Genomic DNA, 24,376 nt, shown 5'->3' with positions numbered 1-24,376 from the left:
GTGGCATACAGGACCTCAGTTCAGGTGAAGAGCCAGATATATTCCCAGGAAATTATGGGATGGGACCAGGATAGACTCCTCTTAAGTTCATGCCCTTTGAGGCTCTTGGCAGGTTTCTGAGAGTAAGCCAGGATGGAGGGGGGTCGATATGAGGCTGATGATGCAAGATATTACATCGAGTAAGACTAAATGTGAGGTCAGTTGGTGCTGATAAAGGTACAGAGAGAGTAAGATGTGGTCAGTGGCAAATGAAATTTTGGTAACAATTCGAACGGATGCAGAGGAGGAAATCATTTAGGAGAAGTGTGCCATCCAGCTAAGGGAAAGACCCGAGGCTGAGCCCTGAAATGACGGTGGGAAGGCATGGGAAGATAGGGTCTTTAGGATTTCTAGGCAGAAAGGAGGAGTAAACCCCAGAGGCAAAGATAGGTACCTAATAAAAGGGAAACTTAAGTTGGAACCCATGACGTAATTGTTTCTGAGCAACCAGATGGAAAATGAGGAGATGAAGTCTTAGTGAAGCTGATGTGTTAAATATTCTGCATTACTGTTTCTTTCCACCCCTGCCTGGGTTCATGAACTTTTTTTTTTAATTAACAAAATTTTTTTTAATTGAAGTATAGTTGATTTACAGTATTTCAAGTGTACAGCAAAGTGGTTCAGTTACATATATATATATGTGTGTGTGTGTATATATATATATATTTATATATATATATATATATATTCCTTTTCAGATTCTTTTCCCTTATAGGTTATTACAAGATATTGAATATAGTTCCCTGTGCTATACAGTAGGTCCTTGTTGTTTATCTATTTTATATATAGTAGTGTGTATCTGTTAATGCCAAATTCCCAATTTAATCCCTCCCCCCCTTTCCCCTTTGGTAACCACAAGTTTTTTTCTATGTCAGTGAGTCTATTTCTCTTTTGTAAATAAGCTCATTTATATCATTTTTTTAGATTCCACATATAAGTCATATCATATGATATTTGTCTTTCTCTGTCTGACTTACTTCACTTAGTGTGATAATCTCTAGGTCCATCCATGTTGCTGCAAATGGCATTATTTCATTCTTTTTTATGGGTGACTAATATTCCATTGTGTATATGTGCCACATCATCTTTATTCATTCATCTGTCAATGGACACTTAGGTTGCTTGCATGTCCTGGCTATTGTAAATAGAGCTGCAGTGAACATTGTGGTACATGTCTCTTTTTGAATTATGGTTTTCTCAGGGTATATGCCCAGTAGTAGGATTGCTGGGTTGTATGGTAGTTCTATTTTTAGTTTTTTAAGGAACCTCCATCCTGTTCTCCATAGTGGCTGTATCGATTTTCATTCCCACCAACAGTGCAAGAGGGTTCCCTTTTCTCTACACCCTCTCCAGTATTTATTGTTTGTAGACTTTTTGATGATGGCCATTCTGACTGGTGTGAGGTGGGCTCATGAACTTTAATCACTCTGTTGTAGACTTTTGTCTATGTCTATCTCCAGTGCTGGATAGTAAGTTCCTTGTAGGAAAAAAAATGTGTCCTAGGCTTTCTAGAGTTTCCCCCACAATACCTACTAGAGGGCCTCACTGGAATAGTAGCTCAGTAATGTTAACTGGCAGAATTAATTAATGAACAACTTCCTCTTTATGTGATTATTTTTCCAAATTAAATGCTGAATTTGAAGGGGCCACAACCTGGATTATATTTTGCCCTTCTAATGTTGCATAAATCGCAGGAGCAAGTTATGACTTAAGAAATCATTAGTTATTTCAAAAGGAATGGGTGAGTCTAATGGCAGATATCAGGTAGGAAAATTTGATGTGTGAGTCTTCGGAGAAAGGCCAAAATCCAATAGATTGTTCCTTGATCCCAGATTCATCTAGTCAGGTCAAGGCTGAACTTTTAGCTGATTTCTTCTTTTTTTGGTTACTCTGGCTAGTACTTTTCCTGTGTAGGTCTGCCTTTTTGGAAGGTTGGCTTCACGAGAGCAAAGGTCTTGTCGTGTTGTTCACTGTTGTGTCTCCAGCGTCTAGAACAGGCTTTCCTGCTTATAGTAAGGGCTTAAGAAATAATTGTGGAAGGAAAGGGAAGAGGGAGGGAGGGGGCGAATAAAGAAAAGAGGAGAGGGCTTCCCTGGTGGCACAGTGGTTGAGAGTCCGCCTGCCGATGCAGGGGACACGGGTCCGTGCCCCGGTCCGGGAAGATCCCACATGCCGCAGAGCAGCTGGGCCCGTGAGCTATGGCCGCTGAGCCTGCGCGTCCGGAGCCTGTGCTCCGCAACGGGAGAGGCCACGACAGTGAGAGGCCCGCATACCGAAAAAAAAAAAAAAAAAGAGGAGAGGGGGGCTCTGCTTTTCATGGCAGTCCACCTGGCACTTGCTCGCTCATCAGTTACCAAAGGCCCCCTCGGGCTCAGAGTCAGGAACCAAGGATACCAAAATGATGAGACATCACAGTCTTTGCATCTGATCATCCAGTAGAGAGAGACAGAGAGAATGCAACAGGTGACAAGTGCTGTGCCAAAGGGAGCATCCAGTGTGCCCCGAGGCAGAGTGGCAGACAGAGAACATTGCAAACGTGAGCAGAACCCTAATAAATGCAATGATGCTATGTAGGCTTGAGAACATTTTAACCTGTATGGCCCTAAAACTGACGGTACCTAGATTAAATAAAATATGGGAGATGGCCTTTTAGTCATTCTCTATTCAGCATCATTTTGATAGTAAAAGTTCTTTTGCCTTGGTCTTTATTGGACTTTGGTTTCCTTCATGGACTGCAGAAGGCTCCAGCGGGTCTGTCATGCAGCAGCTTGTCATAGAATTGTGGCTTTATAAGCACAGTCGAAATGACACAAACTGAAGGCCCATTGTCTGAGCCAGACCCGCGCCATACATCAGAAGTAACAGCTTTGCTAAGCATGGTCGCTTAGGACCAGTCTTTGTTCTTTCCTGAGCAACTTCTTGTTCCTGTGACAAGGATTAATGATATAACAACAGCTGTTAGGTGGTCTCTGCCATTTATAAAAACCTATGGCAGTAAAGGTGTGTGTTTCCCATCAGAACTGCAAATTTTCTGAAAAGGGGAGATAAACTTGACAACAAAGAGAGAATCAGTGGTTTTAAAAAAAAAAGGTATGGTGGGCTGAGCTTATTTACAAATAGGAAAAGGCCTGGGGGGATACGCTGATGCACTTTTTAAGCAAGAAAATCCAGTGTCTGAGGAATAATGAAGAGTCTGACTTGACTTCTGCTTCTTTTCCTTACTCAGGTGCTGACCCCAGCACAGATCAAATCAATTTGCCAGGCAATCCTGGACTCCGGGAAGCAATATGCCATGAAAAAGAGGAAACCATTCCCACTGATGTATTCTTACTATGGAACCGAATACTTGGGTGAGTAAGGGTGTTGGCAAAGGCCTGGAGGAAGAAGGCAGTCTCTAACAGCAGCATTGACTAAAGACTGGAAGATTTTGTTTTTGACATAGGTCATGACTATTGCTTTCACTGAGAACCCTTTGAAAGGCCATTTAAAAACAAATATTGATGGATACTACAAAGCACAATTTCATATTTGTTTTCAGAGTCTACCTGTCAGAAATGGAGCTATTTGGGTGGGAGGGAGATGCAAGAGGGAGGGGATATGGGGATATATGTATACATATAGCCGATTCACTTTGTTATACAGCAGAAACTAACATGACATTGTAAAGCAATTATACTCCAATAAAGATGTTAAAACAAAAAAGAAATGGAGCGGGCTTCCCTGGTGGCGCAGCGGTTGAGAATCTGCCTGCTAATGCAGGGGACACGGGTTCGAGCCCTGGTCCGGGAAGATCCCACATGCCACGGAGCAACTAGGCCCGTGAGCCACGACTACTGAGCCTGCACGTCTGGAGCCTGTGCTCCGCAACAAGAGGCCGTGATAGTGAGAGGCCCGCACACCGCAATGAAGAGTGGCCCCCGCTTGCCACAACTAGAGAAAGCCCTAGCACAGAAACGAAGACCCAACACAACCAAAATAAATTAATTAATTAATAAACTCCTACCCCCAACATCTTAAAAAAAAAAAAAAAAAAAAAGAAATGGAGCTATTTTAACAATGACTTTCACTAAAGACTAAAATCCTTTATTCTTGATTGTGAATTCACTGGCCTAATTTTGCTGAAAATTAACAGCTTATATGCTCACTGCCAATAGTACGTCTGCACAGGGAAGCAGGATTCAGCTGCTGACAGTTTCAAGTTTTTAATATTAGTGGATTAATAACAGACTACTGAATCACAATGACTACTTCTGAGCTATGAGGCTTGTAAAGTGAAAGTTAGTTACTACCCCTCTGAATCCTTCAGTGGCTCCCCATCACTCCCTGCAAGCATGACTTGCAAGCCCCTTTGTAGATCGCCTGCCTCCCTCTCCAAACTCAAGCTTTATCTCTCCCTTCCCTGGTTCTGTCCAGCGTAGTCTCCAGCAGGCAAAGTGTTCTCATACCTTTGTAACCTTTGTGCCTGTTCCTTTTGCCTAGAATGCCTGGCTTTCCCCAACCCCTTCATCAATCTGTAATACTTACGCCAGACTTCAAACTGGTTCTCCTCCCAATTATGTGAATTCATGATGCTTTGCTTGTCTATATAGGAGCAGCTCATGGCCTGTCGTCCATCCTCCAGATGCTTCTTTCTTACCATGAGCACCTTAAGCCCTCGGATCAGGAGCTGGTATGGCAGAGCGTGGACTTCCTTATGGAGCAGGAGCAGAACTGCAACTGGCCACCTGAGCTCGGCGAGGCCATCGAGAGGGAGAACGAGCTGGTGCACTGGTGCCACGGCGCCCCAGGTCTCACTCATGTTATTATCTGATAGCATTGCCTTTCATTGGGCTTAGCCAAAGACGGGTGCCTTTTCTGAGAAGTGAGGGTGTTTCTCATCTTATGCCATTACCATGGGAGATGAAAAGGTCAAGATGAAACTTTTCAAAGCCAAGAAAGTCTCCATCAGTAAAGGATGTCCAGAAATGATCCTGTGTTTAAAAAATATATGATCTTTATCTACAATATTTGTATGCAAATTAAACTAGTACTGTCCAACAAAATATAATACGAGCCACATATGAAATTAACTTTCTGGTAACCCTGTTAAAAACATAGAAAGAAACAGGCAAAATGAATTTTAATAATAGATCTACCCCAATATACACGAAATATTATTTCAACATGCAACCAATTTAAAAATCGAGTGACTTCATATTTTTTAAATATCCAGTCTTTGAAATCCCGTGTCTCTGTTATACTTACATCCCATCCTGATACAGACTAGCCACGTTGCAAGCGCTCAGTAACTTCATGGGACAGTGCAGATCTGGAACCTGGCAGTTCAAAACGTGGTCCCTGGACTAGTGGCACGGGAGTTTGTTAGATATCCAGAATCTCAGGCCCCACCCCAGCCCCACTGAATCCAAATCTGCACTTCAACAAGATCCCTAGGTGATTTGTACGCACATTAAGGTTGAAGATGGACTATTCTGTAATTCTTCTCCAAATGACGGTTTCCATTATCACCTAATGAAAAGTCTAGAGAAATGAGAAGCCGTTTGCAGTGAACTCTCTGGAATCGAGCCTGGAAACTTATCAGACCCCATCTTTTCCTTTTTTTTCAATCCCATTACACTGCTAATTAGGCCTTAGAGAAGGGGCAATTCAAAAAAGACAGTGCATTTTGGTCGATTGGCCAGAGGAGAGACTTAAAATACCAAAATAACACACACATTTTTTTTTATAAATTTATTTTATTTATTTATTTTTGGCTGTGTTGAGTCTTCATTGCTGTGCATGGACTTTCTCTAGTTGTGGTGAGCAGGGACCACTCCTCGCTGCAACGCACAGGCCTCTCACTGCGGTGGCCTCCTTTCTTGCGGAGCACAGGCTCCAGGCGCGCAGGCCTCAGCAGCTGTGGCACACGGGCTCAGTTGCTCCGCAGCATGTGGGATGCTCCCAGACCAGGGCTCGAACCCGTGTCCCCTGCATTGGCAGGCGGATTCCCAACCACTGCGCCACCAGGGAAGCCCAACACGCACATTTTTGATTAGGAGTGTTATTTAATTTTCAAGGCTATGCTTCAGTGCCATGAGTACAGCTTTAAAATATGTTTGATTTCTCTTTCATCTGTTACCTGATTTTTATTACTTCCTTTCCCCTCCTTACCTAATTAATGTTCTTTAATCCAACCGGAATTTCATTTTTTCTTCAGTACAGTTTGAGGTGACGAATAATAGAAGTCTTAGTCCATTGGCCATATTTTCTCTGCCTGCCAGTTTTACTTAAGGAAGGACTTCAAAGGCTCCCGTGTGTGCTTGTACCAGCGCCAGGGCATTGTGCATTATGTCCAGGCTAATTCCCACCAGTGATCATTTGAGCCCACCTTTTTCTTGCTTTGAACTTTCTAAAGAAAAGCAGCAGCTATTTACCATTCTGGAAATGATATCTCTTCATGTTACGCTCAACACTCCCATTTCCTATTCCCTTTAATCATTTTCAGTGAAGGCCTTTGGGTATCCTCCAAGCACCCCAGGATCCTTGAATTTTGGAGATGTTCCAAATTAAATACAGCCTATTTTGAAAGGATTCAATGTATAGTAAAAGCCCTGTGAAGAGTGGGAAGATAATATACTAAAATGAGTGGCTGGGTCACTTAATTGATGTGGGGTTCTTGAAGGGCGGTTATTCCATTCTCTCTGTACATCACATCCCATCTGTCTTTGTAAATCATGGGCCATAATAGTACAGCATAGCATTCATCACCTTGGGTACTTTATTTATCCTCATTTATCGTTCATGTTCAGTATCTTGGTTAGATTAAACGCAGGTTGCAGGGTAAAATCATTCAATCCTCATATTCACTGGACTGCCAAAAATAAACGAATTCACAAATGAATAAAGAACCAAATGGAGCCCATTATGTCTGCCAACCCGCACTTCCATCTCAAGGGTATTGGTCTTCCTTTTAAGAGATGTGCTAAAAATAGCATCAAGAGTGATTATAAATATGGTAAGTGCAGGTTAAAGCCCATGAAGATGCCTCTGAAGTTGGCAACAGTAAGCTCTCCAAAAATTCTAAAACAAGAGATGACCTAGAAAAATAATTCTCACTTATGTGAGAAGATTTTTTGAGAGTAGATTTATGAACAGTGCAGACGGTTTGGGGCGGCAGACTGATTCTGTGATTAAAAACCTGCCAGAAATAATCCACAGTGTGGAACTTCATCAATGATACCTTATCTTCATCAGTGATACTATAATTGTTTCCTACTGACTTTCCTTCAACCCACCTCTACAGGTGACAGCCTTAGTTATCGTTTATGCGCTGTGAATATACTTCTGGACTCTTAAGTTAATAACTCTGGGTTCTAATTATAGTTCCGACACTAACCAGCTAAGTAACCTTGAGAAAACCACTTTGTTTCTTTTGTGCCTTTGTTCATCTGTGGAAGGAGTGCATTGAGGGGGAGCAGTGAAACTCAGTCTTTTTTTCACCACAGACCCCTTTAATCCTGTGGACCCTTACCGTTTGTGAGGGATATGGCCCAAAAGATTTGCAGACACCCACATTTATAAATACCCAGTGCGGCGTAGAGTTTTTCTCACTAAATACAATGAAGTATAGCAGGCAGATTCACCTGACCCCTTCCTAGCCTTAAAGATTCTGTAATACAGGTCAAAAGTCATTTACAAAATCATTAAAACAAATACTGTGGCTAAAAGAAACTCTAGATCGCATTATGTTACATCATTACTGTGGTCACACTGACAGCACATTTCCTTTACTCTGGGTGAAACACAGGTGTAGCTATATTTTTTTTTAATTATTTCATTAGGCCTCCTGGGTAGGTGACTTTGAATAGAGAACAGTAAGTACTTGTACAGTGCAGGTGTCTTTGGTCACTAAGCTTTGTAGTGCACACCGTACAATGCGTGCTTCGGTGAAATTCCGGATCCCAGAATGGACCTGTGCGCTGATTCTCTAGGATGTTGAAACGAAACGTGCCAAGTCTGGCTATCACGAGGCTCTGCTGGATCACATGTTTCTAAGATTTAGCCTCTCACACCATACTTCTTAAGTAATAATTCATTTTCCCATTTGTATTTGACAAAGACATATATCATTGCTGCCTCCGGGTTTCATGTCAATGCACAATAATCAGTGTTCCCAGGGTGAAATGACACCGTTCCCAGAAAATGCAAAGAAATCCAACGTCCTTTCCTTTTAGGTTAAGCCACCTTATTGTGGATTTCATTAGGTTAAGTAAGGAGACAATAGGTGTAGAAGTTTTTCAAGGTCCTGTCCATGTACCATTCCATGAGCCAGGCTGCAGGAAGAGGCCCTTTGTCTCTGGCCAGAACCATAGGATCAATACCCATTAAGCTGCCTGGGGCTAATGGCCTGGTTTAGCAATTAGACCATCTCAGCCCGTCTTCCTTCCACATCTTTCATCTCCGCTTCAGCATCGGCCTGCGCTGGGGTGAGAAATGGGACTTTATAGGGTCAACAGACATTTGTGGAGGCCTTGCCATGTGTCAAACACCATGCCGCAGATCGGGGAGCAAAAATGAACAATACAGAGTACCTGCCCTTGGGTAGCTGGCACAATACTAGGGACGGCAGCCATGAAAACAAGTAATTTCAACAGACTTACAGATATAGAAAACAAACCAGTGGGTACCAGTGGGTAGCAGTGGGGAGAAGGAAGGGAGGAGGGGCAAGATGTGGGTAGGAGATTAAGAAATACACACTACTATGTATAAAATAGATAAGCAACAAGGATATATTGTATAGCACAGGGAATTATAGTCATCTTGTAATAACTTTTAATGGAGTTAATCTGTAAAAATACTGAATCACTATCCGGTACACCTGAAACGAATATAATATTACAAATCAACTATACTTCAATTTAAAAATTATTTATATTAAAAAACAGGTAATGGGCTTCCCTGGTGGCGCAGTGGTTGAGAGTCCGCTTGCTGATGCAGGGGACACGGGTTCGTGCCCCGGTCCGGGAAGATCCCACATGCCACAGAGTGGCTGGGCCCGTGAGCCATGGCTGCTGAGCCTGCGCATCCGGAGCCTGTGCTCCGCAACGGGAGAGGCCACAAAAGTGAGAGGCCCACGTACCACAAAAAAAAAAAAAAAAAAAAAAAAAAAAAAAACAGGTAATTTTAATATGATACTGTGTGAGTGCTAAGGTTTGTATAAGGAGTGATGGGAGCTCAAAGGAGGGATTTCTGGTCCTCCTCCAGGTTCTGGGAAGGCTTCCTGGAGGAGATGATGCCTGAGATAAGTTAGACTAAGAAAGGTGGGAAGTTTGTTCCAAGAAAAGTCAGTCAGAGGCATGGAACCGCATGGTGAAGGAAGGGGAACTGTGGGGTGGTTTGGTTTCACTGAAGTAAACGCTTCATGGAGGGCATGGGGGAGAAGTGGCAGGAGGACAGAGTAGGAGCTGGGTGGCAAAGGGCTCTCTGTGTCTCACCTGGAGAGTAGCTTCACCTGCATTCTGGGTGGCGGGGAAGCTAAGAAGCACAGATGGCACCACAGAGTTGCTCTGTCTTGAGGCAGCCAATCATTGGCCGAAGCCTGCTGGGGGAGGTGCATAGCATAGCCACCCCTTTGGCTAAGGCCATATCTCCCAAGAAGAGGGCAGCAGTGAGCTTTGTCAGCAATCAACTCACAGCCGCTGGGGGATGGGGCACCTGCCAGTAAAGTAAAGGGATCCGATAGAGCACCAAGGGCTTCCAGTTCACCTGGCCTGTTCCTCCTCCTCCTCTGGCACCCAGGTTAGATGGTGTCATTTCACCAGTGGGCCTTTCCTACCTCCAAGTGTCGGTTAGGAGCCTTCCTCTGTGCTTCCTCAACGCCCCTCTGTCCCCTCACGTAGCCTAATGAATGCCCCAGTTAGGTTGTAAAGACTGATGAAGGCAGGGGCTTTTATTTATTTATTTTTTAAACCATCTGCTTCTCTTTTTCTAATTTAAATTTATTTATTCATTTATTTAATTTTTGGCTGCGTTGGGTCTTCGTTGCTGCACGCGGGCTTTCTCTAGTTGTGGGGAGCGGGGGCTACTCTTCGTTGCGGTGCACAGGCTTCTCACTGCAGTGGCTTCTCTTCCTGTGGAGCACGGGCTCTAGGCGCACAGGCTTCAGTAGTTGTGGCTCATGGGCTCTAGAGTGCAGGCTTCAGCAGTTGTGGCTCGCAGGCTCTAAAGCGCAGGCTCAGTAGTTGTGGCGCACGGGCTTAGTTGCTCCACGGCATGTGGGATCTTCCCGGACCAGGGCTCAAACCCATGTCCCCTGCATTGGCAGGAGGATTCTTAACCACTGCGCCACCAGGGAAGCCCTGGCAGGGGCTTTTAAAAACCTTAGCACCTACTACTGTCCTGGTATGTAGTAGATGCTCAATTAATATCTAAACAGCCATCCATTCTGTGAGCTGTCTCTTTCATTAGCCGATGTGCCATCTTTCTGCTGACACGATCAGCTCATAGCTACCCTATTACCCTTCTTTCAGTCTTCGTTGACCCCACAGTGGGGCATTTTGTCTATAATACTAATCACATCATTAAAAATATAAACCAACCAATTCACAACAAAACACTCCCACTGGTTCCCTACTGTGCATGAATACCGTCCAAGCTGCCCAACTGGACTTGTAAAATCATCCAAAATGTGAGCCCAATCTACCCTTCCAGCCCATGGTCCTGTTGCTTAGAACACTGCCCCACTGGTCTTCATGTGACTTGTTTATTGTGGCTTAGAAACTTTGCCCTTGCTGATTTGATGCCTGGAATGCTCTCTCTCCATCTCCTCAGGCCTGCAGTTTCCTATGCATCCTACACAGTCCTGAAGAAAGCCTTGCTTCCATCAAAGCTTCCCCTGACTGTCTCCCTCAGGGAACTTCCACTTTTCTGATCCCTCTAGTATTATTTTCAGGGCCATTCATTTTATGTCCCCACAGCATCATGAACTACATGTCTTATTATGTATCAGTCAAAAGTACATATTTTTCTCTCCCTTTCTAGGCAGTGCCTTCCTGAAGGGCAGGAATCGTGTTTAGCATTTATTTTGTATCACCCAGGGCCAGAACTGGCGACAGAATTTGGGGGACCCAGTACAAAATAAACATGCAGACCCCTTTTAAAAAAATGATTAAGAATTTCAAGATGGCAACAACAGAGCATTCAATCCACGGTGGGGCCCTTCTGGAGGCCCTTTGTGAGGCTGTACGGGTCACACGCCCATGAAGCTGGCCCTGCCTAAGGCTGTGCATACAGCAGATCATCAATGAGCACTTTCAAATGAATGGATACAGTGAATGAATGAATGTGTAATTAACTGAGTTCAATTCTTTTAAAAATCATTCTTTGTGGGAATGACACTTCCTTCCTAAAACTGAAGGAGGACAGTGCTATAGGTGACCATTGTCAGTGGTTGACTGGGAAGCACTGGCTGAGGAGAGCCCGTTGTTATGTGTTCGTCATAGGGAGTGTTAAAGGATACATTTTTAAAAGAGAATAAAATCATGACTCTCATACAAACATAAACATATGTCAACAATTTTAACTCATAAATGAATGAGGGAACCACAAAGGTATTACAACTGGTTCAAAGGAAAATCCAAAGAGTGGACATATTTCTAGGCTATTAGGAACACTGACATGAATTTACTTAATAGATGCAGAAACTAGCTGCTTCCACGAAGACTGAGGGAAGTCAATGCAGCATCCACCATACAGAATGTGAGTTTCTAGAGACAGGTATTATTTACATTACTGTCAGTTTTCTACAAGGTAATTTCTGTCTTTACACAATTGTAAAATAGGCTAGTCAAAGACAAAGGCAGAGATACCCTTGATGGATGAGCTAGTCAAAATATCTACTAAATTCCAGTCTTTCCCACTTTTCTATACTAGAAGGGTAGGTGAGGCAGGAAAGAAAGTGATCTTGTGTTATTAATCTCCTCTCTGAATATGAGCACCTGGAATGTGGAGGAAATTGTTTCTATTAATAGCTGTCACTTGTCTTGTTTCCATTCCTGCCTGTGTAATTGAGATTGCCTTGGCTGAGGAGTTTTGAAGGAACGTGTCTTTCCTTAGAACAATCAAGTGGGGAGGGCCTCACTTCACAGCTGAAGCCAGAGTCTTGGCCAGGTTACTTGGGATCATTGTTGTTTTTGGAAGGACTCCCAGTTTGGCTCTTAAGAAAAGGTGTGTAGTTGTAAGTACTTTAACATTACAAATTCTGAACATCCATGGGGGAATGGGCAAACTGTGTAACCATTTAGCCATTCCAAATAGCCAGATATGCATAATGCTTACCAGGGTATGTGTCATCGAATATTAGCCCATTTGTAAATTATGAATTTTATCAATCTAGATAATTGTTGCTCTTTCTCTCAGGGCCAGTATCACCATACAATTCAAACAACTTAAACTAAATCTCACAGGTAAAATAAGATTCCCTTGGAGAAGATCCTATAGCCTTGCTACTCAAAATGTGGTCCCCGGAAGGGCTGTCGTTAGAAATGCAGTATCTCTGGGCCCACCTTAGACCTACTAGATTAGAGTGGATATTTTACCAATACATTGGTGATCTGTGAGCCTCTTAGAGTTTGAGAAGTTCAGCTCTATAGTATTAAGCCCTGAAAATCACCTCTAATGTCTTTGATGTTTTCACAGGAATTGCCTATCTGTTTGCAAAAGCTTATCTGGTTTCCAAGAAACCACAGTACCTGGACACATGTATCCGGTGTGGGGAACTCACGTGGCAGAAGGGCCTGCTAAAGAAGGGGCCAGGGATTTGCCACGGGGTAGCTGGCAGTGCCTATGTCTTCCTGCTGCTATACCGGCTCACGGGAAACTCTAAATACATCTACCGAGCCCAAAGGTCAGCCTTTCTTTGCATGTTTTTTTTTTTCTCCAAATGTTAATACAATTAATGTTCTGAACAGGTAATAGAGTCACATAGTTTTAAAGTGTAAAAAGAAATACTTCCACTGTGCACTATAGCAATTTAGTTCACTTCCCAGGAGACAGTTACCAGTCTCTTAGTTATCTTCTCAGGGATATACATATCTGTATATATACACAAGCAGATAGGCATATATGTAATATTTTGTCCCTCTTTTTGTTACAAATGGAAGTACTTCACTATCTTAACGATCACCCTAAATCAGTAAATAAAGGACTTTTCATTTTTATTGCTGCATAGTATTACATCTTCTGAATGAGCCATAGTTTATTTAACCAGTCCCATATGGAGGGCAATTTGGATTCTTTCCAATATTTTGCATTACCTATAATGCTATGATGAAAAACATTGTACATATATCATTTTTGTTCACGTATGGGTACATCTGCAAGTAAATCCCTAGAAGTGGAATTACTGGGCCAAAAGATATGTGTATTTGTGATTTTTTTTTATTGTGGTGAGAACACTTAATATGAGATCTATTCTCTTAGCATATTTTAAAATGTACAGTAATATCTTGTTAGCTGTAGGCACAATGTTGGACAGCAGATCTCTAGAACTTATTCACCTTCAGTAACAAACTTTATACCCATTGAGCAAAAACTCCCCATTTCCCCTCCCCCACCCCAGCCTTTGGCAGCCCTCATTGTATTCTCTGCTTCTATGAGCTTGACTGACTGTTGTACATTCCTCATGCAAGTGTTATCATGGAGTATTTGTCTTTTTGTGACTGGCTTATTTCACTTAGCATAATGGCCTCATTTATCATTTAGAACAGTGACTGGCACGTAGTAACTGCAATGTAAGTGTTCACTGTTATTATCACTAACAATTTGAGTTATATCATTCTAGACATTTCTCTATGCATGAATGTATGTTCCTATATATATATATATATATATATATATGTATTATACGTACATATTAATAAAATCCAACAATTATGTATGTGTAACAGTACTACACACACTGTTTGCAGTTTATAATTTTAAATAAACAATTTTTAAGGGACATCCTTTATTTCAGTTTGTATAGATCTATCTCATTGTTTTAATGACTATATAGTTATTTATTATAGTTGTACCATGATTAATTTAACCAATCTTTAAGTAATGGACACTTGGTATATGTGCAATCTTTACTAACACAAACAAAATTGTCCCAAATATCCAATACATACCTTTCTGTGCACTATGAGAAAAAATTTTTAAATTGAAGTCGTTAAATCCAGAGGTATTTTAAACTGTCTTTGTCTTTTGCCCATTTTTTCCTATTGTGATGCTTATTTTGAGGACTGTAACTCTTTGTCAATATATGCTGTAAATATTTTTCTACTTTGCCATTTTTCTTTCAACTTAGTTCATGGTCTTTTGCCAGACAAAAATTTTAAGTATTTTTCTTGATAAAGTTGTCAAACTTTCAAGATTTCTGGACTTTGTGTTATAGTTAAAAAGACCTTTCCCACTCTAAGATTATAAAAATATTAATTTACATTGACTTTTAATACTTTTATGATTTTATTTTCATTTTTAAAATAAATTTGTACCCCTTCACCCATTTCTCCCACCAATTTAGAAGTTACTTTAACTTTTAAATCATTGATTAGTTTAGAGCTTACTTTTTAAAATAGTGTCAGATGGATATCTGTCTTTGTGTTTTTTAATGAAAAAACAAAACTTTCCCATAACATCTGTTGGCCAATTACCCCAATCATCTGAAATTCCAGTTTTATCATAAACTGAATTTATATAAATGTCTGGGTTTGCTTCTGGACTTTCTATATTTCATTATTCATTTATTTCTAGTTTTTCTTAGCTGTTCTCTCTCGTTTATTCTTCCAATTGTATTTTAGAGTCAATTGTTCAAAAATTAAAAAATCCTACGGACATTTTATTGGAATTTCAATGAATTTATATGTTACTTAGTGAGAATTCACATTTTTAGAATACTGAGTTTTTCCATCCAAGAGTATGGTATGTTTTCCCTTTATTTAAGTTTGTAAAAATGTCATTTGGTAAAGTTTTGATCTTATGAAGAAGGGCTTGTATGTTTCTTATTAATTTTATTACTATGTATTTTATGTTTCCAGGATTGTGAGTGGAATCTTTTCCTCCCTTATGTTTTCAGGTCATTTATTACTGGCATTTATGAAGACTTTAAAAAACGTACATATTATTTCAGTTTAGCAATCTAAGACGCCCTTCTCTCACATAAATCTGCATTGTATCTTACAAACGTCTTAGTTTTGATAAATATCAAAATGATATATCTGGCCACCTTACTGAACTCCATTAATCTTTCTATTAGATTCCATTGGGTTTTCTAAGTAGGCACATATATTATCTGCAAATAATTATAATTTTGTTACTTCCATTCTCAACTATATACTTTTTTTTCGTTTCCTATCTCATGGGTCAGAATCTCCATAACAATGTTCAACAAAAATAAGGATAATAAACATCCTTGCCTTTATGCTGATTTCATTAAGAGTGAGTCTGTATTTCACCGTGATTTTTTTTTTTTTTTGCGGTACGCGGGCCTCTCACTGCTGTGGCCTCTCCTGTTGCGGAGCACAGACTCCGGACGCACAGGCTTAGCGGCCCTGGCTCACGGGCCCAGCTGCTCCATGGTATGTGGGATCTTCCCGGACCGGGGCACGAACCCGCATCCCCTGCATCAGCAGGCGGACTCTCAACCACTGCGCCACCAGGGAAGCCCTCACCGTGATCTTTTAAATTTGCTTCTTATAATGTGTATCATGTCGGATTATGACACTCCTCTGTTCAGGATAATCTGATGGCTTCCCACATGAATCAGAGTAAAAGCCAAAGTCAGTTCTCTGAACAAAAAGCCCTCCAGGATCTTGCCTCCCATTACGTCTCTGATATCATGCCCTACTTGTCTTGCTCCTGGTTCTTTGCACCACAGTGGCTTCCTTGTGACTCTGTTAAGATACCAGGTACAATCTCTACCTCAAGGCCTTTGAAGTTTTTGTCTCCTTCACCTGTGATGTTCACTTTCTACGTATGTGTCCCAGTTCTCTCACTTCATTCAGACCATCACTCAAAAGTCATTTTGTCAGAGAGGTCTTCCCAAGGCAATTTTTCTAATATTCAATCTTTAAAAAAAACATAAAATACCCTTTATGATATTTGCATGTATGCACAGGAGGAAAAATACTAACATATGTGAGTCCCCCATTTGTAGCTCCATTGTTTTGGAAGTCTGTTAATATATTTTGATTCATGGCTCCCTAATCTGTTTAGGTTGCAACCTGACCCTTTATTTCCCAAATATAGGGGGAAAAAGTCATTTGGGATCTTACTTAGGCTAATGTGATATCACCTTTGGAATAAATTTCATCGGGGTTGTCATTCTCTAGAAAGCCTATTTAAAAAAATCAGAACAACCCCTCTATTTTTCTGGGAGACTGGTCCTAGCTTACAGAGTCTTAATTATAAGTCTGGGATTACAGGGCCCTTCAGGCAACTTAAATTTCTCACTTACAGGTAAGGACTGAAAATGTGCAGGTTATATCTGAATATTGTTTGGGCATTGCATTTAATTGTTTAGTGTACTGAAATTTCCACTTCATCATAACTCAAAGTTAAATATGGTGTGGTCCAAATTGGGGAGACTTCCTTTGGCCGTTCCTAAAACAGTAAAGTCAAACAATATGTACCTTCCTGGAATAAACATTACTTGGTCATCACTTACTACTCTTTTAACACAGAGTTGGAATTTATGGTTCCAGAAAAATATTTGACCACCTTTTCAGTTTCCTCTATGATTATTTAATTATTCAGGTTTTCTACCTCTTTTTGAATTATTTTTGGTAGTGAATAAACTACTATAAAAGCATCTAGTTCATATGTATTTTCGAATGTTTGACATAAAGTTCTAACAGTATAGTTCCATGATATTTAAAATTTCCCATGTCTGTGATTACATGCCATTTCACATTCCTAATGGTTTTTCTTTTTGGCCAGACACACCAGCATTTTGTCTATGTTGCTTATCCTTTCAAGGAACTGGCTTTTGGTTTTTATTAATTATTTTTGTTTTTCTCTTTTGCTTCCTAATTCATTGTTTTCTGCCTTTATTTTTGATTTTCCAGTGTTCCTTCCCTTTATTTTGTTATTTTCTACAGTTTTTAAAAAGTGCTTAATTAGAATACCTTCCATCTTTATAACATCAACAACAACAACAACTCAGATCAATGAATTTTCCTCTGAGTTCAGTTTTGGTCATAGTTAATAGGTTTTGATATGTAATGTTATCAGTGTCTGTAATTCTTTTTAGTTCCATAATTACCATTCTGACTTCTATTTTGACAGAGCTTTTTAGAAAAATGAATTTGTTTGTTTGAATTTTGCACCATTGGGTAAATTTTGGAAACAATCATTTTCACTTTAGTATGATAACATGTTGTGTAGGTCAGAATACAATGAAACTGCTACTCTCACACATTGCGGGTACTCTTGTAAATTGCTATATATCATTTAGAAGTTATTTTGAAAAGCACAAAAAATGTTTATCATATTACTTTTAAATAAAAAAATGTAGGATAATAAATATTATACAGACTATGATTTCAATAATGTAATAAATAAATCTAACTCTAGGGGGGAAAAAGGTCAAAGGAGGGAGCAAAATTAACTGTGGATTTCTCTTAAAATATGGTGGGATGGTTGTCTCTATTTTACAAATGTTCTGCTATACTATGTTTTTGTGAAAAAAATTCTGTTTACCATGTATGGAATGCTTGCCCTTTGCTCGGAGCCCTAATATATGGTATCTTTGATCTTTACAGATAATCTTATGCAATTCTGCAACTTCACCGTTTTAAAGTCAGATTAAGAAATTTGCCAAAGGTCATCTAACTTGAAATTATCAGAGTTGCATATTGCAACCCCAAAGCCCTTCCTCTTCCTGCTACACCAGGACTTCGCAATCTAGGATTAGTGAATTTACTTGAGAAAAGTATTACATTTCAAGCTGAAATGTAGCATTTCCTTCAATTCTGAATTCGCAGTAGCTGTGACTCTGTCACCAATAGATGTCATAGATATTCTTATGTTATTAGTCTTGTTGCAGATATTGTGAAATGTATTTTACTCCCCTCACTACTTAGAAATGTCAGCAGTTATTAGACCCACTACTAGATCTTGTTATTTAATGTGTTAATAAAGAATCCATATATCACTGTATCACAAATTCGGTTGAAAACTTTTTACTAACCATGCTTTAATAGAATTAATTTCCTTGGGAATCCTGTGTATTTTTCTTTACATATTTGAAGACTTTTTTTTTTTTCTGAGAAGGAGTCCAGGCTGCCAAATGGTCCATAGCACTAAAACAGTTAAGACTCCTTGAAGCTATACCACGAAGTTTCAGTGTGTAATTACAAATTTTGAATTAACTCTTAAGATGCATCATTATTCTACTGTTTCAAATTTTGACTTCCATTAAAAATTGTTGCATATTCAGGAAAACCGGTGAGAGAAAAATTGTCCCAGACAGAATTGCAGTATGTTTCCTGCTGATTTATTTTAAGCTACTGTCAATTCTAAGAGCCCTAAAAAGATCAAACAAGTAATTACTCTTCATAGGACCCCCTATGTAGTAGCAATAATCTAAATTTATGGCAGAAGCAGCTGTCAGGCCTTTTCAACCTGTGAGCTCTAGCCTCTGAAGTGGTGATTATTTTTGTTGTTCATGGGAATGGATAGAGGAAGTCTGTAAGGGGGTGACGGCACTTTAAAACCTGTAAGCTACTAAAAATGTGACTCGTTATAAATGGTTTGAATAGGCTTTGTGGCAAATACAGGTAAAAGAAAACAAGATCTCTCATAGAGAATTTAGAGGTCAGTGGTTTTTTTTTTTTTTTTTTTTTTTTTATAAATTTAGCTATTTATTTTTGGCTGTGTTGGGTCTTCGTTTGTGTGTGAGAGCTTTCTCTAGTTGTGGCAAGCGGGGGCCACTCTTCATCGTGGTGCGCGGGCCTCTCACTGTCGTGGCCTCTCTTGTTGCAGAGCACAGGCTCCAGATGCGCAGGCTCAGTAGTTGTGGCTCACGGGCCCAGTTGCTCGGCGGCATGTGGGATCTTCCCAGATCAGGGCTCGAACCCATGTCCCCTGCACTGGCAGGCAGACTCTCAACCACTGCGCCACCAGGGAAGCCCCCAGTGGTTTATTTTTAAGGCAGGTGTCCGAAAAGTAATCTATCTTGTAGCTGAGTTTGCCGTTTGATGTCATGATTATAAAATGTTGCTTGCCTTTTCCCATTCATCTTATTCTTTGGTTTGCCCAAAGCACAGATTGTATAAAACCTTGCCCATTTATTTTCAGTCTCTGCTCTCTGTCACATATAAATGAAACCTAGCTCAGAAATAATATGCCTGCAGAAACACAGCATATTTACTGTTTTTAAAGGCAGACGCCTATCTCAGCTTGCTTCTATTCAAGATAAATAAAAGTATGGCTATTTATCTGTCTTTTTTACTTTTAATTATCGGATGACAGAAGGAATGAAATCCTCAGAAACTGCTTTGCTTTGCAAATGCTGAAAATAGTTGAATTTGCTTGCCAATATGATCTGTTGTGAAACATACACAATGGCATAATGGCTTCTCCGTTTTTTAACAGGGAAGAAAGCTTCCTGAAGATATTATACACATCTGGAAAGAGAATGATGCTAAAACTTGAACTTAGCGGAGAGGAGGAAGAAGCAACCCAGGGCCAATAATATGGAAACACTCATGTGAAAACTGTTCATATTTTCTCCTTCTCTTAGGTTTGCTGAATTTTTGTTTACCGAGGAATTCAAGGCTGGTTCCCGGGTCCTTGAAAGTATATACAGCTTGTATGAAGGCTTCTCCGGGACGGTGTGCTTTCTGATTGATCTGCTGCAGCCCAACCAGGCTGAGTTCCCTCTCTTCAGCATCTTTGTTTAGAAGGCTCCGTGTCCCACCGTGGCCCTGCAGAAGGTTCCTGAGATTTCCTGAGCTTACTACATGGCAGTTTCCACATAAGCCACATTCAATGGTATCAAAACCATGAGCCTTAACATTGCTGTCGGAAGGGAGGGAGCAAGCAGGTGAAGGCAACATGATACCTGATTGAAGGGAGAACAGTGTGAGAACCTGCAAACATAAAGACACCACAACTCTTCTAAAACCCCTAGAGATGGAATAGTTCAGGGAATAGATGTGAGACCAGAGATCAGAGGAAAAAGGGAAAGAGAAATCATCTGGCTTTCACTTGCGGGATAGAAAACAAAATTGAAATGTGGACTATGGCAATGAAATGCCAAAAATACCTTTGCAGTTGGAGAGAGAATCTGACCATTTGTGGGTGCCTTCCACCCCTAAATTCAGAAAAAAAGACGATCAGAAAACTAAAGTAATTGCCCAGCTCAAACTGCTAGGAGGGACGTGTCAGGTTGCCGAAGGGCAAAAAGGGAAACTCTTGGTTGTCCTTTGCCTTTACTTATTGAAATTCATGATTTTTAATGAATGGAGAAATTTGCATATGAATCTCTATTTTTTATCATTACCCTGGGCACTTTAAAGAGGTCATATCATAACTTAGTTTAACCCCCCAAATTCCAAGTTCCCTTAGGTCTTAGAGCGTCTCTCTTCCTGGCTTCCTTTTTCTTTCCGAAGGCTCAATTAGAATAGCAAAACTCACAGGCTAACAAATACTGTAGCAAGTGTTATACTGTCAAGTGTTTTTCTCAATTTGAAGCATAAGCTGTGTACTGTCTATTGTGAGTAATTTTTTGAATGCTTATGTAATCCCTATGAAGCTATTAGCTGAACTGTAAAATATACTCGTGGAAAAAATCACTCATCTCAAAGATCAGGGTAACCACCATGAAGGTGGGTCATTTCCGCTTTGGATGGAATACTGTGTCCCCTGGGACAGGCACACAGTGGCCTAGAAAGGGACCAGGGATTATGAAAAGAACGCTGCTCAATTTTATACTGTAAGATTAAGAGATGCGTGAACTCCCTGGCTGATCACCTTACCCTCCAAGACACAGGCTCCACTAGAATTTGTCTACAATACCCAGTGAGCCAAGTTGTCCTATTAAATTCAGCCCTGCCATAAACACATAGAAGCTGTAAAACTACTTCAAGTAAATAGTGTTTCCAGAACATTGTGGGAGCATCTGTCAGTTCAATACTCAGAACATGAGTTTATCCATTTTCTAGAATTTGGTCGGTGTCAATTACATATATCAGAGTGAGGAGGAAATTGCATACTGTATAATATTTCACAATTATTTAAATAGTCATTAAATATTTGGATATACGTGATAGATGTAGAATATGTATCATTAAGTGCTTAGGTTTACATCAGGATGTATATATATCTAGATATGTATCTAGATAGATAGATAGATACCTAAGCGCTTATTCAGTTCAGTAGTTCCTAACTTCTTGATTCATAGATGAACTTTGGGAGGAGTTGGGGAATATTTTGTTGCCTAAAAATGTGTGTGTGTGTGTGTATGTGTGTGTGTGTGTATGCACGCTCTTTTTTCTGGAAAGAGGATCTCTAGCATTCACAAGATTCTCGAAGAATCTGGGGCTGAAGAAAGGTAAGAACTGTCTGGATATTTTCTGACTTTCTTTATGTTTGCACTCATCAGAACAAACTAGGACAAAGTGGTTTTGAAAAGCATGTATGTTTGTAGCTCATTGTTTCATTTTCACATCCTCAGATATAAGTGTATAAAATTGGCCTCAATTGTTCATCTTTGAACATACTCAGATTGGGGCAATACCCCATAAATAGCAGCTTTCAAGTGACTCCCAAAGTTGGGTTCTACAAGTTCTTTCATGAAAGATCAAGGACCTCTCAGAAAGCCTTAAGACAAAATGCCTTCTACAAAGTAGTCTCCTTTTGAAATGATAGTGGTAGCTGCTTTCCACCATCTGGATTTAAATTCATTTCATCTGACCCCTATAGGCTGACGGTAATAAACATTCAATGTACAGGGCTTTACAGAACGCATGCGTTTTTCATCATCCAGCAACCCTTCAAGGTGATTTACGTAATTGATCCAAAGTCTCACAGTTAGGAAGGGGCAGAATGAGGATTCAGACCCAGGGTTTCACTTCCCACGTGTATGTATTTGGTAGTCTAGACTAGAACCTGGGGATACAGCAGTGAACAAAATACCCTAGGAAGTTAGCTTCTGTTTCTGTTTGCTGATCCTTCCACCATTCATCCTTAAGACCTAAGCACTAAGAAGTGATCATCTAGCTCAACATACCAGTTTCATCTCTAGGAACTTCAGAAAAACTGGACTCATTTCTGCTCACCTGCCCTTCTAAGGTCCAGTATGGTAACTATCATGTTGTTGTGCTAATCGTTGTGAAAAGGCAACCATTTTGTCAAATCCAAGAAAAGGCCATGTTTGTGTCTTTATGAATTGACACCTCAGTAAATTAGAAACAAGGGTAAGCTTGTTTAGCACTTGAACATGTTGAATGTTTTTATTTTCCTGAGAGAGTAGAATTACAAGTTTGGGTAGGTCTTCTTCTATCTTGTTTTCCCAAGAAGTGGGAAAAAGACCCTTTAGTGTTGCTGTAGAAAAGTGTGGCATGTCACTTCTTGTTTAATTAACCAACCTGTTCCCTTCAATGTAATATTCTTTTTTGAATAGCGCTGAAGTGTGTTGCCTTTTGAGGGTATTTTCACCACCACTAGTATAACTTTAATGTTATTTACTATATGTGATACGAACAATTATAAACCTGAAGGTAACAGTGGAAATTGGAGGATAGATTGAAAGGATCTCTCAACAATGGGGGAGACTGCCTTATACTTGGAGAACAGGAAGTTTTGGAAAGTATTACAACTCCGTGTATTTTGTTTCATTAACACAATTATGTACCTTCTCTTTCATGTACCCCCCCCCCACCATGTATCTTGATTTTGCCTAATCCCATTTCAGTCATCAGATTTTACTTTTTTATTCCATTTGTAACCTGGTAACTGAGAACAGAGGTTTGAGAGCATATATTCCCCTGTGCTTCTTTAGGTAATTGACTACACTATTAAGATAATTGTATTCACTTTCTGATAACTCTGAGAAACAGAGTCATTTTCTTGGCCTGTGATAAATTGGAACTTTTCCATGGCAATTTGTATCTTTAACTTTCTTTGACACACTTAATATTTTAATCAAGACAGTGTTCAAATTGTTTGAATTTCTGTAGAGAGCAAATCTCAATAATTTCAATGCAACAAATGTAAGTTTGTGATTTATAGCCATGTTCAGGGAACACATGATTAAAAGAAAAAACATTAGTAATGCAAAGAGCCCTGTTTTGGAAATCTCAAATCCTTGCTTGGTGACCTCCATGGGTAGCTATAATCACCATCATCATCACCATCACCCTCTCCACCTCACAGGGTAGTCAGTGATAAAATGGATATAAGAGAGTTTTATAATAGGCAGGTCCTTTATATGTTTAAAATGGAAGCTATATATATATATATATATATATTTTTTTTTTTTTTTTTTTTTTTTTTTTTTTTGCGGTATGTGGGCCGCTCACTGTTGTGGCCTCTCCCGTTGCGGAGCACAGGCTCCGGACGCACAGGCTCAACAGCCATGGCTCACAGGCCCAGCTGCTCCGCGGCATGTGGGATCTTCCCAGACTGGGGCACGAACCCGTGTCCCCTGCATCGGCAGGCGGACTCTCAACCACTGCGCCACCAGGGAAGCCCGGAAGCTATATTTTAAGTACCTATTACGTGCATACAAAACCATGCTCAATTATGACTTCAAGTAGGCATTTCAGCCAAATGGAATCTCCCTGTCTGGATGCAGAGCTGGGAGTCTGGATCACTTGATGGGTAAAAACAAAGTATGTCCTTTATATTCTAGAACCAATCCTGACTATAGCATTTGTGCCTCAGAAAGTTCTGATTCACTGGGGCTGAGTACAAAGGAATAGGCTGGTTCACTGGAGAGCTCCTTTTAATGGAAATATTTATTTTGCTCCCTGGAAACAAAGGATTACAGTGCCAGTAACTTGAGAAAAGGAGCTGCAGGCTAAGTCTGCAGAGAAAACATGAACTGGGAAATAAAGTAATTTGGGGTTGAGTTTGGTCTGCACTTTAATTCAGGCCTCAGAACTGCATGACATAGAGCAATAGAAATATACTCTCCACGGGATATAAGGCCTTCCTTTGGGGACCTGGAAAGAAACAGTGTCCCAAATCGATAGAAAAATGACGAAGCCTCATATTCGCCAAGGCCAGGTGATTTTGGTATAAACTTGGCAAGGAAAGCAAATGATAAGGCAGGCAAGGGGGTGGGTGGAGGAAAGCTTGCCTCAGCACAGCA

At 40.3% G+C, this 24,376-nt stretch overlaps 1 protein-coding gene across 1 annotated transcript in view; it reads left to right on the top strand.

Moving 5' to 3' along the window:
* The window catches only part of LANCL3 (LanC like family member 3), a 95,752-nt gene extending 72,411 nt beyond the window's left edge, over positions 1-23,341 (top strand). Inside the window, exons 2-5 of the mRNA XM_081221840.1 lie at positions 3,266-3,389; positions 4,629-4,826; positions 12,715-12,922; positions 19,802-23,341. Coding sequence (XP_081077966.1) covers positions 3,266-3,389; positions 4,629-4,826; positions 12,715-12,922; positions 19,802-19,961 — 690 coding nt within the window. The 3' untranslated portion in view covers positions 19,962-23,341. The remainder of the gene's footprint in view (positions 1-3,265; positions 3,390-4,628; positions 4,827-12,714; positions 12,923-19,801) is intronic.
* Positions 23,342-24,376: the final 1,035 nt, after the last annotated feature.

The sequence above is a fragment of the Mesoplodon bidens genome (assembly GCF_964165515.1).
Source record: "Mesoplodon bidens genome assembly, chromosome: X".
NCBI lineage: Eukaryota > Metazoa > Chordata > Mammalia > Artiodactyla > Ziphiidae > Mesoplodon > Mesoplodon bidens.
The sequence above is the reverse complement of the archived record's forward strand: the minus strand, read 5'-3'. Positions and strand labels throughout refer to the sequence as shown.